Here is a 16,350-nt window from a genome sequence, read left to right on the forward strand (position 1 = left end):
CAGACTGAGCACGTGGGTGCAGCCAGGGATCTGCCGGCCAACCCGCACTTCCAGTCAGCAAGAGGAAGCAGCTCCAGCCCCAGCTGCTGCTGCTGCCATGAGGGCAAGGGGCTCTGAGGGTCCCACCACCCCTGCTCCAGACGGGGCCCCTGGGGGGGCAGGTTCAGCCCAGCAACAGAGAGGGGAAGGAGGAGAGCAGCCAGCCAGGCCCCCCCATATGGGTCCACAGAGCCCAGCTGGGACCGGCCTGCAGGGAAACCACCGTCTGAGGCAGCAGGCCAAGGCCCGACTGGGCGGGGCAGGTCTTGGGCAAAGCAGCCGCTGCCGACCATTTGCAGCTGTCCAAGGAGGCCCGTCTTGGGCGGCAGGAGAGGCCTGGAAGTTCCCAGGGGCTCCGGAGAAGGACAGGCCAGCAGGCCGCCTTACCTGTCAGGGACCTGGTCCAACTGCCGGCCGGGGGCTGTATCCATCCATCCATCCGCAGGCCGGCCGGCCGGCGGGCCCTGGGCGTGTGCAGCTACGGCCAACAGTTCTTCAACTGGCAGCTTTAGTTGCTGGAGGGGACGTAAAGCGTGCCACTGAAGAACTGCTGCGGGTAGCCAAGGGGGCCGGAGCGCCAGGCTGGGGAAGGGGCCAGAAGAGAGGGGCGCCGTTAGAGCGGAGGCCAGGGCCGGTCTCGCCGCCCCACCCGGCAGGAACCCCAGCGCCGCTTCCGCCCCAGGCGCCGGCCATCGCGTGAGTCATCGCAGCCCCGTCCGGCGGCGGCGGCGGCGGGCAACGGGGAGGGGAGCCCCGCCAACCCCGACGCGCATTCCCCGCGCGCCTGCTCCGGATGCTCCGCATTCCAGCCGCCTCACGGCCCCTCCGGCGCCGCTGAACTTCGGCCCAAGGACGGGCGGGCGCCCCGCCCCGCCCCGCCCGCCGCCGGCCGCGAGCAGGCATGAATCAGCAGCAGGGGCGTCCCGGCCGCGGCCACCGACAGGCGCGGCGGACGGCGGCTGCCAAGTCCCCGGCCCGGTGCGGCCGCAAGTTTCTTCGTGGCGGCGGGCGGCGCGCTGCTTTCCCTCGGAGGACGGGCCGGGCCGCCGACCCCGCGCCCCGGCCGGGCTGCAAGCGGGAGCCCCGCGGGTCTCCCCGAGCGCCCCGCCCTCCCCGGCGCCCCGGTCGGGCAGGGGGCTCAGCGGCGTCGGCCGCCGGGAGAGGCGGAAGGTGACCCGGCCGAGGGCGCCACCCCTCGGCGCCCCGCCGTGGCCCCGGGCTGCCCAGCTGCCGCCACCCGCCGGCCCCTGCCGGAGGAGGAGGAGGCGGCTCTGCCGGGACGGCCGGTCGTTCGGTCCGCCAGCGCCGCCGCCACGCTCGCTCCCCGGCTGCCGCTGCTGCCTCTGATCAGCTGGCCGCCTCGCCTGCCACCCAATCGCCGCCCGGCCGCTCCGCCCTCGGATTGGCGGGCAGACCGGCCAATGGGTCGAGGCGGAGGCGGTTCCGTCCAGCCCCGCCGCGCGAAAGCAGCCAATGCGCGAATGCGGCCGCGGCGATTGACGTGCCGGCCTCCGGGCGGGGCCTTGGCAAGAGCCGCCGGCCCGACCCGCGGCGGGGAGCCCTTTCCTTTCCTTGGCACGGCGTGGAGGAGACTGCCGGGAAATGTAGTTTCGTCCCCGCCTTGCGCCCTCCCGTCATGCCCAGCGTCACTGTGAGTTGGCATTTTCTTCCATCCGGGAGGGGCCTTAAAGGGGCGAGATCCCCCCTGATTCTCGTAGACGCCTCCTCACCCGCGGGGCGCTGCCGGGGCCCCCCGAGTCGCACGGCGCGGCCCAGAAAGTCAAGCGGGTCAGGCGCCGGCCCCCCATTGCGCGCGCCAGGAAAGGTCCCGGGCGCCCCCGCGCCACTCCCCTTCGCGCGCACTGCAGCTTTAAGAATTCCACTTCGGTGACGTAGGAAGATTCCGAGAAGTAGTTGCAAAGTGCGGGACCCAATCGGAAGTGGAGCTGTCCTCGGCCGCAGGCCAATCAGGGCCCCCGAGGGGCGTGGCCGAGAGAACTGAGTTGAACCCGGTGACTTGGCAATCCTAGCGGTGCGGACGATGACTGCGCAGATTGCTTAAAGGGCCAGCGCCGCTCTTGCGCCCGATCCCGCGCGCCGAGTGCCCCCTCCCCTCCGGACAAGAATCAGCCACGGGCGGCTGGTTGGGCGCCACTCGTGACGGAAAGGAGCGTCTTGCCCTCCCTCGCGCCCCGCCTGCCCCGACCGGGTGGACGAAGGAGCTGGGCGGCGTCCGGTTGGAGCGGAGCAGCGGGGTTCGCCTCGCTTAACGCCCGTGGCGGACTCTGGAGCTGTCCTGGCACGGCTCATCTGGGCCTCCGCAGAGCGCACGCAGAGAATATGCCCGTCCATTGGACCGTAAGGACAGGCGAGTGGCATGGTCGCAACAAACCGACAACCCCAGACTGCCGAGTCCTGGGGTTGGAAGGGGACCTCCGAGGAACCTTCCATTCCGCCAGTTCATTAATGGAGAGGTGGAGTAATCCCCAAGGGAGCTGGGCGGTGAAGAAATACAAAATATAAATAAACAAATCCCATGAACAACCCGGGATGGGTGGCAGCTTCCCTGGAAGGAGAGTGGGGGCAGGAAACGAAGAAAAGATCTGGGTGAAAGTAGCAGGATTGTGTGCAAGGAAACAAATGCAATGCTTTTCTGTTGAGTCACAAAACCTGGGGCCACAGCAGTGCCACACAGAGTATCTGGGTCACTTATGAAAACGATCTTGATGTGTTGATCTGACACAGAAAAGAGTTGCAAGAAAACAAATGCGTTTTATTTGTAACGTTGATATAGCCGACCCTCTTATACCAAACTCTGGGGTGCTCCCAACTTTCAGCCCTCATTAATATTCAAAAGATGGGAAGTCATAGATGTGCCACCTACTCCAGGTTTCTCAACCTTGGCCACTTTTAAGGTGTGTGGACTTCAACTCCCGGAATTCCCCAGCCACCTCTACACTGGTGGGAAATTCTGGGAGTTGAAGTCCACACATCTTAAAGTGGCTGAGATTTGAGTAGCATTGACCCATTGCATTTATGAGACTCCAAACTGAAATATTATTTCTTATATGGCCTGAGGCCCAGCATCTCTGCCGTTCACAGATGAAAACACCCAGAGCAATAAAATAACCCAATGAAGAAGCAAAAAAAGATGGCACAAATCAGACAACCAGAGAAAACCCATATTGGATCACGCTTGCCAAAGGAGGCCTGGCGGGTCTTCAAGGCTCTCTGAAATGCCAGCGGGACAGGGGGCGCCACCCAGGGCAGTGGACATCCCATCTGGAGGAATACGACGAGGCGAGGGAGGCTGGGCAGGAGCCCCGGGACAGCTGCCTTTCCCAGCTGGTGCTTGTTGAGGCCAAAGGCTCTGGGCCCAGAGCGATGTCTGGCCACCCACCCACCCACCCACCTTCCCATAGCAGAAGCCAAGGTTGGCCATGGGTCCACCAGCCTTCCTCCCCATTGGGCCTGAGCCCTGCCCATGCAGTTCTGGGGCTGAGGCCAAGTGCTCTGGGAAAGGGCAGGCTGACTTCGGTACCCTTCTTGCCCACCTCTCCCGCTCTCTCCGGACTCCAAGCTGAGCCAGGGCAGGAGAATGCCACCTACTTGCCACCTCCCTCCGAGTAGGTGGGCAGATGCCAGTTGGGCCCCAGGGTTTTGCCATAGAGGTTGGAGATGGCGTTCAGCTGGCCAAAGCCCTGGGCAGCCAATCTGACCAGTCCGGGGAGGAGGAGGCCCTTTCCAAGTTGGAACAGCTTCTTCCCGCTCCCCCTCCCTCCCCCCACAGTGCCTTCCAAATTGGGGTGGGCGGGCAAAGGCAGTTGCAGCGGCTGGGGGGGTTATGTCTGTGTCAGGGAGGCCCGCTGGCCAGGCAAAGCCCTGTCCTTGGCCAGCAGCAAATCCCCTCTCCTCCAGACATTCCTGGGTGAGTCACGGGAGGCAGTGCAGCCCAATTTCCAGGCTGAGCTGCTGCCCCCGCCCAGCGCTGCCCTGCCCATCTCCCCATCACTGCAGCTCCCAATGGCCAAGCTGACCAGGGCCATAGACGTTTGACGAATGAATCATAGGAGGGCCTTTCACTTCCGAAGCCCTGGGGAGGAGCTAGGGAAGGATCGGAGGAGGTTACGGCAGGCAGGCAGCGGGACCCCGAGGCAGCGTCTGGGCACCTGCAAGCCTCTTCCAGCCAGCCCTCTGGCCCAAAAGGGGCGGCGCCACCTCCAGGGAAAGGCCACCCGGAGCCTTGGCTGAGTCCAGCCACCCCTCGCTCCCGAAACGCAGAGGCAGGCTTCTCTGCTAGGGCGCCTCGCAGGGACCCTCCGCAGGCAGCGGCGCGCTCGCCCCACTGTGGAAGGCCTGTCAAAGCGGACCCGCCACGCGCGGCTCTTTCTCCCAGCCGCCCCTCCCGTTTCCCTGCGAAGCTGCGCATTCTGCGCGCCCGCCTGTGTGCGCGCGTAGAGGGAGGGGCGTTCGGGCAGGCTCCTCAGGAAGGCCAGGGCGGCGGCCTTCTTCCGGGAAATCTGCCCCGCAAACCCCCCCCCCGCGTGGCCCCTGCCCAGCCATGCTGAACCTAACCCCGTCGGCGGTGCTCTCAAATCAAGCGAGCGGCCGTGCTATTTCCCCCTCCAAATTAGCGGCTCGAATAGCAGCGGCCCAACGAGCTCTCTGGCCGCCCAACGAGCTTTCCTGCAAAGTGGGCGCGGAAGGGCCGGATCGGAGATCCCCAGAGGCGACGCCGGTCAGCCCCCGCGGTCCTCCTCCTGCCGGGTTCTGGCTGCCCGGTGACTGACTCTCCTTCCCGAGGGGGCTGCACCGGGCGCCTCTCAGTCAGCCACCGCTCTAGAAGCCGAACAAAGGGAAACGCGCCCCTCCCCGCACTCTTCCCGGCTCAGCCTCCCCCGGCAAGGACCGCGCCCGCGGCAGGCGCCCCATGCTGCACCCCGCGCCTGTCGCCACAGCCGGCCGCTTGGAGCCGTCGAGCGCCCAGGACGGGGAGGACCCGATGAGGCGCTGGGACCGCGGTCCCGGGACGCACCAGCCTCCCCGCCGGCCTGGGCTCCCCGAAAAGGCGGCGCGTGACTCCAGGCGGCGGGGAAGACGCTCCAGGCGAGCCCGGCCTCCGCCCGCTTCCCCCGTCCAGCGTCTCCTCGGAGAAACCCTCCAAGCGGCCGGGGGTGGGGAGGGTTGAGCCCCGACGCGGCAGCCACGTGGACTTTGTGTCTTTCCCGAGAAGCGGCGCCACGTGACGGGCGCATCAGCTGATCCCGGCTGGCGGGAGGCGGGGCTGCTGCGCGCTCTGGGTGAGCCCCGGCTCCGGCGGGAAAGGAAGCCCGCGCCCTCTCCCTCCGCGCCCGCCCTCCCCGGCCCGACCGCTGCAGGCCGCCCGCGCTCGCCCCGCTTCCCTGGCCCGCTGAGCTGTGCCGGGAGCCGCCGCTGTCCGGACGGCGCCTTCGGCTCGTGCGCTCCGGAGAGTCCGCGGCCCAGCCGGACGCGCCTTCCGCTAGCCGGAGCCGGTTTCGGCGGGGCCCGAGCTGAAGGACGGGGTTCCCGGGACTGCAGGTTTGGAGGCGGCTGAGCGCGGGAGGAGGCGGGAGCGGAGACCGCCACGATGCGGGCCAGAGGCGGCCCCCTTGCAGAGTTCTGGTGGGGACGGCCCAGAGGAGGCCAAGTGCAGGGCCACCAATCCTGAGGAGGGGGAGCCGGTGGCTTGGCTCCGGGGGAGGGGCTGCCAAGCTGCCACTGCCAACCACAATGGGGGGAGGGAAAACTGGCGCTCCTTCTGCTTCCTGGGGTTGGTGTGACTCGGGGGTCTTTCTGCCTGCAGGGAGTGGTGAGGAGCTGCCATCGCCAGAATGGATCCCCTCCTGGAGCAGGTGGAGAAAGATCTGGGCGTCCCCCGCAGTCAGCTGCTGCTCAGGGGCTCCCACGTTGTTGCTCTCGTGCCCCTAAAATGGCTGGCGAGCCTCAAGGAGCGGGGGGTGCTGCCTGTTCTGTGCCCACAGCCCGAAGGCCTCAGTGAGATGGAGGTCCATGCCTGTCTCCAGCACTCGGTTCAAAAGCTGCCCACGGGCTGGACCCGAGTGGAAATCCATGGACTGCAGAAACTTTGGCTGCACTACCAGCTGACCGCAAGTGCCGATGCGCAGAAAGAGCCCACAGGGGCTCCAGAGACCCTTCACGAGTTCATGCTCAGAGTGGCTTCCCAGAACTGTCGGAATCTATGGAACCAAGCCCACCGCTCATACGTCCAGCGCTACTACCCAGCCCCGGCTCCAGCCTCTGTCCGGGCCCTGGAGGGGCTCCGGGCAGCCCTGCAGAAACTCTACTGCTGCCCACTGGTCCCTGTGGGGAGGACCCCCTCCGGCTCCTCTCCTGCTAAAGGGGAGGACACCGCTGGCCACGGGCCCTCATGCTCCTCCAGCGTCCTGCAGGCAGACGCCCTGTTGGAGTCCTCGGACATGCTCTACCTGGTCTTCCCCTACGTCCAGTACTCCCTGCGTGACCTCATCACCTTCAGCCCCGCCAAGCTGATGAACAGCCACGCCAAACTGCTGTTCATCCTCTTCCAGGTCTTGCTGGCCATGCGGGCCTGCCACGAGGCGGGCCTGGCATGTGGCATCTTCTCGCTGGAGGACGTGGCTGTGGACGAGAAACTGTGTGCCTGGCTCAGGGTCCCACTTCAAGGGTACGAGCAGCTGGGGAGAGAGGAGGCCAGGGAGGGAGGAGCCGTGGCAGCAGCCTCCAGCACTCCAGAGCAAGGGTCTTCAGAGGGCCAGGGGCCCAGGGGCCCCGCTGCTACAGAAGGGGCAGGGGCCTTGCCAGACCTGGGGGATCTGGTGCTGGACTGGGTGCATGGCCGCCTCAGCAACTTGGACTACCTCATGCACCTGAACCGCCTGGCGGGGCGGCGCCCGAAGGACCCCAACTATCACCCGGTGCTCCCTTGGGTGATGGACTTCACAACCCGAGGAGGCCAGTTCCGGGACCTGCGGAAGTCCAAGTTCCGCCTAAACAAGGGAGACAAGCAGCTGGACTTCACCTACGAGATGACCAAGCAGGCCTTTGTGGTGGGGGGAAGTGGCCTGAGTGGGGAGCAGCCCCATGTGCCTCATCACATCTCGGACGTCCTCTCCGATATCACCTATTATGTCTACACGGCCCGGCGGACCCCCAAGGCGGTGCTATGCGCCCACGTCCGGTCCCAGTGGGAGCCCAACGAGTACCCGGCCAACCTGGAGCGCATGCAGGCCTGGACCCCTGATGAGTGCATCCCGAGTTCTACTTGGACCCCACCATCTTCAAGTCCATCCATCCCGACATGCCGGATCTGGAGGTGCCGCCCTGGTATGGCTCCTGCGAAGAGTTCGTTGCCGCCCACCGGGCCCTGCTGGAGAGCCCGGAGGTCTCTCGGGACCTGCACCACTGGATTGACCTCACCTTTGGCTACAAGCTGCTGGGGAAGGAGGCGGTCAAGGAGAAGAACGTCTGCCTGCACCTGGTGGACAACCACACCCACCTCACCAGCTACGGAGTTGTGCAGCTCTTCGATCAGCCCCACCCCAGGAGGCTGGTGGGGGCCGCCCTCCTGCCTGCGGAGGCCCCGCTCTCCACCCGGCCCTTCATCCCCACCGTCCAGGAGACCCAAGTGCTGGAGATCCCCAAGTGGGGCCAGGCGGCTGGTGGGCCGGTCATCAGTGCAGCCACCTGCGAAAGCAGGTTTGGGCTGAGGATGGAAGAGGAGGTAGAGCAGGGAGCAGAGGCCCTGGAATCTGGCCCGGTGCCTGGCAGAGGCTCGGAGCTGCCTGACCCCCCCGCCCAGGCTCCCAGCTTACCTTTGGACGGCTGGCCTCTCGGCTGGAGGACCAAGGCCACTGCCCCACTCCTCCAGGGAGAAGGGGCGGAGCAGAAGCTGGTCCTGCCAGAGGGCCACAAGCTGCTTCAGGCCTTGGAGGAGCTGGAGAAACTGGACGTTTTCCTGCTGAAGGCCGCGCACGGGGCGGTGGGGCGGTTGGAGCAGCCCCCCTTGCGACTCCCGGTGGCTCTCTCGGACCTTTTCCAGAGGGACATGCAGGTGCTGGGGGTGCTAGTGGGTGAGATCCTCTTCGCCCCCAAGCTGCGCACCTCCAAGCCGATGGCCTCACTGCGGGAGCGCTTTCAGGCTGTCCGGAGGCTCTGCTGGCTCCACCCCAAGGAGGTGCCCCCACCGCTTCACATCTGCTGGAGGTGTTGCTGCAGCTGACGGTTCCGGACCCCCAGCTTCTCCGAGCAGAGGAGGAGGAGGAGGAGGAGGAGGAGGAGGGCAGCAGGGGCCCCCAGCTGTTCGCCTACAAGCCTGTCTGGCAAGGCCTGCCTCCACCATGCCCGTCGCAGCTGCTGAGCCCCTACAGCGGGGTCCTGCCCTTCCCGGCGTACTTCCCTGCCCTGCACAGGTTCATCCTGACCTGTCTCTCCCAGGAGGCTGGGGACGAGGGGCAGGGCCGGGAGCTGGTCTTCCAGCTGTGGCAGCAGCTGGACGGGGTGCTGAGCGGCATCACTCCTGAAGGCCTGGAGATCCTGCTGCCCTTCGTCCTGGCCCTGCTGTCCGAGCAGAGGACGGCTGTCCACGCCGCCTGGTACCTCTTTGAGCCCATCGCCAGAGCCCTGGGCCCCAAGAACACCAACAAGTACCTGCTCAAGCTCCTGGTCGGGGCCTACGAGAGCCCCCGGGGCCTCTCCGGCCGCTTCTACCTCTACACAGACTCCTTCGTGGCCCAGCTGATGGCCCGGCTGGGGCTGCAGCCCTTCCTCACCCACCTGCTGCCTCACATCCTGCAGGTGCTGGGGGGCGCGGAGGGCTCCTTCCGGGAGGAGAGCAAGGCCTTGCTGCTGAACACAGCGGAGGAGGACGGTGAGGAGAGCGGCAGGAGCAGCCCGGCCTCTCGGTCCTTTGGGGAGGAGCCCAAGGGGGACGCCGGGCTGGAGCTGGTGAGCTACATGTCCGGCATCAGCCTGCATGACCAGGCCTACCCGCCGGAGAGCGAGGAGCTTCCCAACGGCCTCTACCTGGCCGAGGCCCTTAGCCTAGGCCAGCTGAACGACAAGGGGGGTGCCGGGGAGGGGCTGCTGGGGGAGGACCCTCAGGAGAAAGCCACCGGCCTCCAGTGCCTGGGCGGCAGCCAGGACCCAAAGCACAGCGAGGAGGAGGAGGAGGAGGAGGAGGAGGAAGAGGAAGAGGAGGACGGAGAAGAGGGCCGCAAGGAGGCTGCTTTGGCTGCCGAAGAGCCGGTCCTCTCAGGGGCTGCTGGCCACTCTGCGGAGCCCACTCTGGCTGAGGAAGTTGGGCAGACAGAGGCTGGGGAAAGCCAGCGAGTTCTGCTGGACCAGGATGTGGACAAAGAGCAGAGGATCCTGCTAGGTGAGTTGCTCGCTCAACGCAGCCCACGTGCGTCCTGTGAAGAATTCTGGTGGGGGCTGTTTGAGCTGGCTGCGTGCGCATTGATCTATGGAGCAGCTCGGGGCTCCCCCTCGGCTGGCTTGAAGAGCATAAGTGCCCCACCCGGTGGGGGTCCGGATCCAGGAGGTGGGATCCGTGGGGTGGGGGTGCCCCAAGGCCCCAGCATGACAGCACGAGGCTCTGCCTGTCCTGGCGTGTCCCAGGGACGGGCGTGGGAGGGTGGCTGTGAGCTTTGGTGGAGCTGTGGCTCACCTGCCCTCTTTGCAGACACGGCTTGCAAGATGGTGCGGTGGCTGTCGGCCAAGCTGGGCCCCACCACCGCCTGCCGCTACGTCGCCAGGAACCTCCTCCGGCTGCTGGCCTCCTGCTATCTGGGTAGGCCTCTCTGGTGGGCGGGGGTGGCAATGCGGTACAGCTGGCAAGGCTGGGGATGCGTCCCTCCCATCTCCTGGGTAACACTCTTGCTCCCCCCCCCCAGGGGCAAGCAGGCAGCAGTTTGTGGCTGGGGCCGAAGAGGCTGGCCCTCCCAGCGCCAGGAACCTGGAGCAGAGGCGGCCTGTGGCAGGCGATGTAGTCTCCGAGCCAGTGCTCACCTGCCTGGTCCACATAGCACACCTCTACGGGGAGCCAGTCCTCACCTACCTCTACCTGCCCTACATCAGCTACCTGGTCAGTCTTCTGCCCTGGCGTCTACCTCTTAACTCCCATTGCCCCCACCCGGATACCCAGGCAGTGTTGGCAGGACTTCTGCACGAGTGGGAGGTCCTTAGCCCCCTTCCCTTTGGTTAAAAATCCCACCCAGCCGGGTTTGGTGCCTGGGCTGCGAGGAGAGACCCGGATGTGGAGGTCAGGCGGCTGGCTGAGCAGGCAGCGTTTCTTGGAGGGTTCCTGCTTCCAAGCCGAAGGACGGTGGGCTGCCCTTAGCCAAGCCGGGTTTCCCTGCGCAGCAGCCTCTGACCTGCTGAAGGGCTCCTGCAGGCCAGGGGCTGAGCGCCCCCCGCATGCTGTGCGGGCCGGCCATTCTGCTTTCGCTTCCCTCAGGCGGTTCCTCAATTTTATTTTGGCTCTTCCATCAGAGGCAGAAGCGGGATGCCCCCTCCAGTGTGGGAGGGCCCACTTCCTGGGCCAGTCTCACCCGAGCGTCTGCCCCCCACCAGAGACCCTCTTCCTGTTTCTGGGTCCTCCAACTGAAAGGGGCACAGCGAGGGGGAGGCTCTGGAAGGGTCAAGCAGCCACTCCCCACCAGGTCCAATATTTTTCCCAAAAACCCATCACTTAACGCATGCAGAATACCAGCTCCTCCCCTCCTCCCATTTCGTGTCGCCTTCATTTTCGGCCAGTAACTCTTCCCTGCCATCATCTGAGTCACAAGTGGGCCTGTTTGGAACGTCCCCCCACACTGACCGTTCTGCCCCCCACTGGCCATTCAGCTCCCCCCAGCCCCACTTGACTTGCCCATTGGCCTGTCCGGAGAGAGCTCCTCACGTCCCACCACCTGGGAAGGGATATAAGGTGTTGGCCTGTGCAGTCTGTGGAGCCCCCTCCCCCTTTCTGACCCCTGGCTTTGCCTCTGGGAATCCGTTCCTGGAGAAGAGGGGGGGGCTGCCATGGGCTGGACCACAGCCCCCTCCCCAAACCGTCAGCATCCTCACCAGGGACACGCCTGGGCCATGGTTGGAGAGGCTGTTGTGGCGCCTCCCCCGCAGCCCTCGGGTCAGGTGGGGGGGCCTTCCTTTCCCTCCCTCTCCAGGTTGCTCCTGGTGGTGGGACGGCAGCCAGCCGGCTGAACAGCCGCAAGGAAGCTGGGCTCTTGGCAGCTGTGACCCTCGGCCAAAAGATTGTGGTCCACCTGTCGGACAGCACCCTGATGGACATCCTGCCCAGGATCAGCCAGGAGGTCCTGCTTCCCCTTCTGGGCTTCCTCACCTCGCCCATCCTCAGGTGTGCCTGGCCGGGAGGGGGGCAGGGGGCTGCGGCCAGAACAACCTCGGCGTCTCCCTTCAGCGACTGCGCAGCAAGGGGTCCCCTCGGAGGGGCGGCTGGGTGGCAGCTAAGGGGGCACCGGGGAGGCCTGCTGGGCAAAGAAGCGGGTGCCGAGTGTCTCTTCCCTCCAGTTTCCCCAGTGGGGTCCAGGGCCGCGTCGTCTTGTGCCTGAAAACCATCCGCCTGATGGTTCTGGTTTGTTCACGGATCGGACCCGAGATGGCGCAGCAACACCTGCGCAACACCCTCCGGGGCTTCTTCGAGAGCTTCTCCTTGCCGCCTTTGGAGTCCGTGAGTCCCCTGGGGAGGGGAGGGTCCTGGATGGGGGAGGCCACGGCTGGGGGGCAGGGATGCTCAGTGCCCAGCCGGACCTTCTTTCGATGTGCCTCTGGGATTCTGCTAGGGGGGTCGGAGGGGCTCCTGCAGCTGTCCAGTCTGGGTGGCGTGGCTGGACAGCAGCTGCCCCTGGAATGAGCTGGGGGCGCCCTTGAACTTCTCCCCCAGGGCCCCTGGTCTGAGATGGGCGAGTGGCCAGCCGCTTCTTTCTGCCTTTCTGCAGGGCCAGCCGCCGTCTCTGGACCCCTCGGCTCTTCTGGAGTTCCAGAAAGTGTTCGGCCCAGAAATGGCCTACGCTGCCTTTGCGCCCTTCTCCTCTCTGCTGGGTGAGACCCCCCTCCCGTTCCTGCTCCTCATCCCTCCCGTGCCCCGCAAGAGAAGGAGGCTGGGCGTTCCTGTCAGTTGGTCTGCAGGAATCTTCTCGGGGCTTTTTGCGATAATTACCCTCTCCCCATTTGGGGCTCCTGGGAGCAGGACTCCCCTTTCTCAGCTGTTTTCTCCCCTCCCGGCAGGCGACGCCTTTCACACGATTGTGCTGAACCACGCAGCGGTCAGGCAGCTGGCCAGCCTTCACCTGGAGCAGGCCAGTCCCTCGTCTGAAAGGCAGGTGGTCACTGGACCAGGCCGGGCCCCCTCGGAGCAGGAGGCGCTGGGAGCCGAGCCCTCCTCCGCCCTGCCCGAGGACCCGCGATCGGGCACCTTCGGGGGGGTGCTGGTGGGCAACCGGATCCAGGTGAATTCCGAAGCCCAGCAGGAACTCCCGGGCGGGGGCGGGGGGGGCCTCTGCCCCAAGCTGGGGGGCCAGGAAGAGGATACGCTGAAGCAGGAGCTGCGGCCCAGTGCCCGTCTCCTCCTGGGCAACTGGCTGGCTTACTGGCAGTACGAGATCGGGGTTGGCCAGCACGAGGCCCCCTTCCACTTCCACCAGATCAAGCTGCAGAGCTTTGTGGGCCACGGGGGCGCCATCAAGTGCCTGGCCCCCCTGGGCGGGGAGGACTTCTTCCTGAGCGGCAGCAAGGACAAGACCGTGCGCCTGTGGCCCCTCTACAACCGGGGGGACGGTAGCCACGAGGCCAAACCCCGGCTGACCTACGACCGGCACAAGAAGTCCGTCTTCTATGTCGGCCTGCTGGAGGCCCCGCAGCACGTGGTCAGCTGCGACGGCACCATCCACATCTGGGACGCCCCCACGGGTAGGCAGATGGCCTGGACAGAGCCCGCGGTGCTTGGCCCAGGGCCTGGGGGGGAGGGGCTTCTTTCTGTGACCCTCCTGGCCCGTCCCTGGCAGAGAGTCTTCCTGAGGCTCCAGGCTGCGGGGTCTGCCCCCCCTCTTGGGGCCCGAAACTGGTGCCCTGGTTGGGTTGACTCCTCTGAACGGCGGGGCCCCTTCCTTCCTGAGCTGGAGGAAAGCAGCCCCCTCTGGACGCCCTGGCCGGGAGGCCCGCTCAGGAAAGGGGGTTGGCAGGGGGCCCTGCCAGCTGCACGGCCAAAGGGGCTCTCAGGCCTGCAGGACTCTCCCCCGGGGCTTTTCATTCTTGCAGAAAGGCGCTTTGGGGGGGAATCGGAGGCCCTTCTCCCTGCGCCTGCCCCACAGCCCCTCTTTGATGAGGGCCGGGGCATTGGGGAGTGGGCTTAGGGCCCCTCCCCCAAGGCCTGGGCCGCCCCCTCCCTCAGCCGGCCTCTTCTGCAGGCAGCGGGCTGCGCAGCTTCAAGCGCTGGACTCCAAGGCACCCATCACCGCCCTCTGCCCCATGCCGGCCCCCTACGGCAGCGTCAGCATCGCCAGCGCAGACTCGGTGCTCCGCTTCATCGACCACCGGAAGCCCGGCTGGCAGGTAGCGCTTGGGAATACTGGAGGCCCCCCCGTCTTGCTCTTCTTTTCCTGGGCTGGGGAGGGTCTTCATGGCGGGGTGACCCACCACATCTCTCTCCCCTCTCGGCTCTGCAGCAGGAATTCCGGCTGGCCAGCGGGCCTAACGCCGGGCTCATCCGCTGCCTGGCTGTCAGTCCTAGCGGGCGCAGCGTGGCAGCCGGCTTCTCCTCTGGCTTCATGGTCCTTCTGGACACCCGAACAGGCCTGATCCAGAAAGCTTGGTCAGCCCACGAGGGAGACATCCTGCAGGTCAAGGTGAGCGGCTGGACCTAGGCCCTCCCAGGCCCTGTCCTGGTCCTGGCTCCTGTGCCGGTCACCCCCTTCGCCCTGGCATCGCTTGGCCAAGGGGCTGGCACCTCCCCTGGACTGACCGGTGGGGTTGGCTCCACAGGCGGAAGAGCAGGGGCCCCACGGAGCCTGCAGCCCCCTCTGGTCTCAGCACTGGCCGGTTGGGGGTGGGCATTGCCCGCTAGCAGCCCCCGGCCTCACCTTCCATCCTGGAGAGGGGCAAAGAAGGGCTGTGGCCCCTCTCCCGGGCCCTCCCACCGCTGGGTCGGTGCTCACGGGCTGCTTCCCTCTCCCGGGTAGGCCACAGAGGGCAACGTGCTGGTCAGCTCCTCCTCTGACCACTCGCTGACCGTCTGGAAAGACCTGGAGCCGAAGCCCCTGCAGGTGTACAAATCGACCTCGGAGCCCGTCCACACCTTCGACCTCTGTGGCCACAAGGTGGTGGCCGGCACGGTGGCCAACAGAATCAGCGTCTACGCCTTCCAGGGTCCCTCCACAACCGGCCCCACCAAGCTGAGCTCCGAGAACTTCCGGGGGACCCTCACCAGCTTGGCCCTCCTTCCCACCAAGTGCCACCTGCTGCTGGGTTCGGACAACGGCACTGTCCGGCTGCTGGCGTAGCCCCTGCACCTGAAGCGGAGGGGGACAGTTGTGGATGCCCCCAACAGCCCTGGGGGGACCGGAAGGTCTGGGACACCCCCCGTAGTGCTGCTGCAGGGCGGCCCAAGCCACCCCAGCATCCTCCATCACCGTATGTGCCTGATGCTCCCTGGAGACTGGCAGAGATGAAAGGGGGCCGTGCCCTTCTCCCCTAAGTCGGGGGCCAGCTGGAGAGAGGGAAGAGCGGCCGATCCCACGGCCTTTGCGGGGTCGGACAGGACTCTCCCGCTGGGCTTCTCCCTCCACCCCTGATTTGCCCTTTGGGGGAGGGGCTTCTGGGCAGGGAGGAGTGCTTGCCCCACCCAACGCCTCCCATGGTTGGACGAGAGCTGGAAGCCCCCCCCCTGCCCCCCCTTCCAACCCCTGATCTTCCTCCCCAGAAACGCCTTGGCTGCACACTGAATCTTTCGGTCTGTAGGGGGGTCGCCCCACCCTGAAGGTGTGCTAGAAATGCATTTAGTTCCCCCCCACACACACCTTGAGAGAGCCCAGCCCAGCACTTTGTTCCCTGCAACTGGGGGGGCTGGGGGTGTTCTCAGTGTTGATTGAACGATTTGCAAGGAATAAACCTCCGGAGAAGCTGGGACGCTCCATGACTTCTTGCTGAGCAAGGGGGAGCAGAGAAACGGCAGAGCTGCCGCCTTTCTGCCCCCACCTTTTCACCCCCCCCCTCCCCCCATCGGCAAGGGTGAGGCAGAAGCCGGAAAGGGCGGCCAAGGAGGGCTGACGTGCCCCCCCACTGGGAACCGGATTTGAGGCTACGCTGGCCTGGCCTGGCCTGGCTGAGTGCCGGCCCTCCCTCCGCTGCCCTTCAGCCTCCAGAGCCCCTGTGGGGGAGGGGCCGCCCGGGGTCTGCCGTGGGGGAGGCCAGCCTGGCCGGGGACTGAGGGGTCCCAGGGCAGAGTTTGGTCACTCCGTCGGTTGGCGTTGGCAGCAGCCGCAGCGTCCGGGGCTCCCATGGCCACTCGCTTTGCGACGTCAGCGGTGAGCCTGGATCTGCTTCACACCTGCACGATTCATTTAGCAACTGCTGTGGTTCGCTTAACAACCTGGCAAAAAGGTCGTAAAATAGGGCAGGAGCCACTTATCAGCTGCCTTGCTTAGCGGTGGAAATTCTGCTCCCGATTCCTGTAAGCCAAGGACTTCCTGGGTGTGGAAGTGGGTCACGCCCCCCAGCAGGAGGGTCCCCTCCCTCCTTGCTGGACACGAGAGTCCAAGGGGGGAGTTGTGGGGGGGCTTCTGCCCTCCCCTCCCCTCCCCGGGGGTTGGAGCGGCTGGCTAATCAAGGGAGGTTCACTCCTGGGTGGGCCCGATCCTGCCTTCTCAATGGCCTCCGCGGAAGCCCACCACCACCATCGCCCTCTTTTGGCAAAGCTTGGGGGGTCTTCCGCTGCCTTCCTGCCCCCCCGCAGCTCATGAACTAGCCAAGGAGCTCCTGTCTGTTGCTGGGGGCAGATGCGGCCTGAGTGCCCCAGAGGGGATCCTGGGCAGCTGCAGCCCCTGGCTGGCTCACCTGCCCTGGGAGGGGAGGGGAGGCGGGGCTTGTGCAGTTGCCGCCTGGGGAGGGAGGAGGGGAGGCGGGGCTATTGGGGGAGGTGTGTTTTCTCCCCCTGCTCAGAGGGGCTCAGGAGGGGCTAAACCCTCATGAGGAACAGGTGGGGGCTGGGGGGTGCTTCCTCTAGGGCCCAGGGCTGAGGCCTGCCCCCCCGGCAAAGGGGAGGGGCCGGGGGGTCGCCTT

At 66.2% G+C, this 16,350-nt stretch overlaps 1 protein-coding gene and 1 pseudogene across 1 annotated transcript; both read left to right on the forward strand.

Moving 5' to 3' along the window:
- Positions 1-5,891: 5,891 nt before the first annotated feature.
- On the forward strand, positions 5,892-8,278 carry LOC148132647 (WD repeat-containing protein 81 pseudogene; annotated as a pseudogene).
- A 137-nt stretch (positions 8,279-8,415) lies between these two features.
- LOC113426557 (WD repeat-containing protein 81) lies at positions 8,416-15,190 on the forward strand. Its single transcript, XM_087955594.1, has 10 exons — positions 8,416-9,433; positions 9,740-9,847; positions 9,951-10,141; positions 11,223-11,413; positions 11,587-11,746; positions 12,015-12,117; positions 12,304-12,995; positions 13,486-13,626; positions 13,740-13,919; positions 14,253-15,190. The coding sequence occupies exons 1-10, from the start codon at positions 8,797-8,799 to the stop codon at positions 14,571-14,573; spliced, it is 2,724 nt and encodes a 907-aa protein (XP_087811720.1). The 5' UTR covers positions 8,416-8,796; the 3' UTR covers positions 14,574-15,190.
- The last annotated feature ends 1,160 nt before the right edge of the window (positions 15,191-16,350 follow it).

This window comes from Notechis scutatus, chromosome 1, assembly GCF_049901735.1.
Source record: "Notechis scutatus isolate UNSWTSFEM ecotype Mainland chromosome 1, rNotScu1.2, whole genome shotgun sequence".
Taxonomy (NCBI): domain Eukaryota; kingdom Metazoa; phylum Chordata; class Lepidosauria; order Squamata; family Elapidae; genus Notechis; species Notechis scutatus.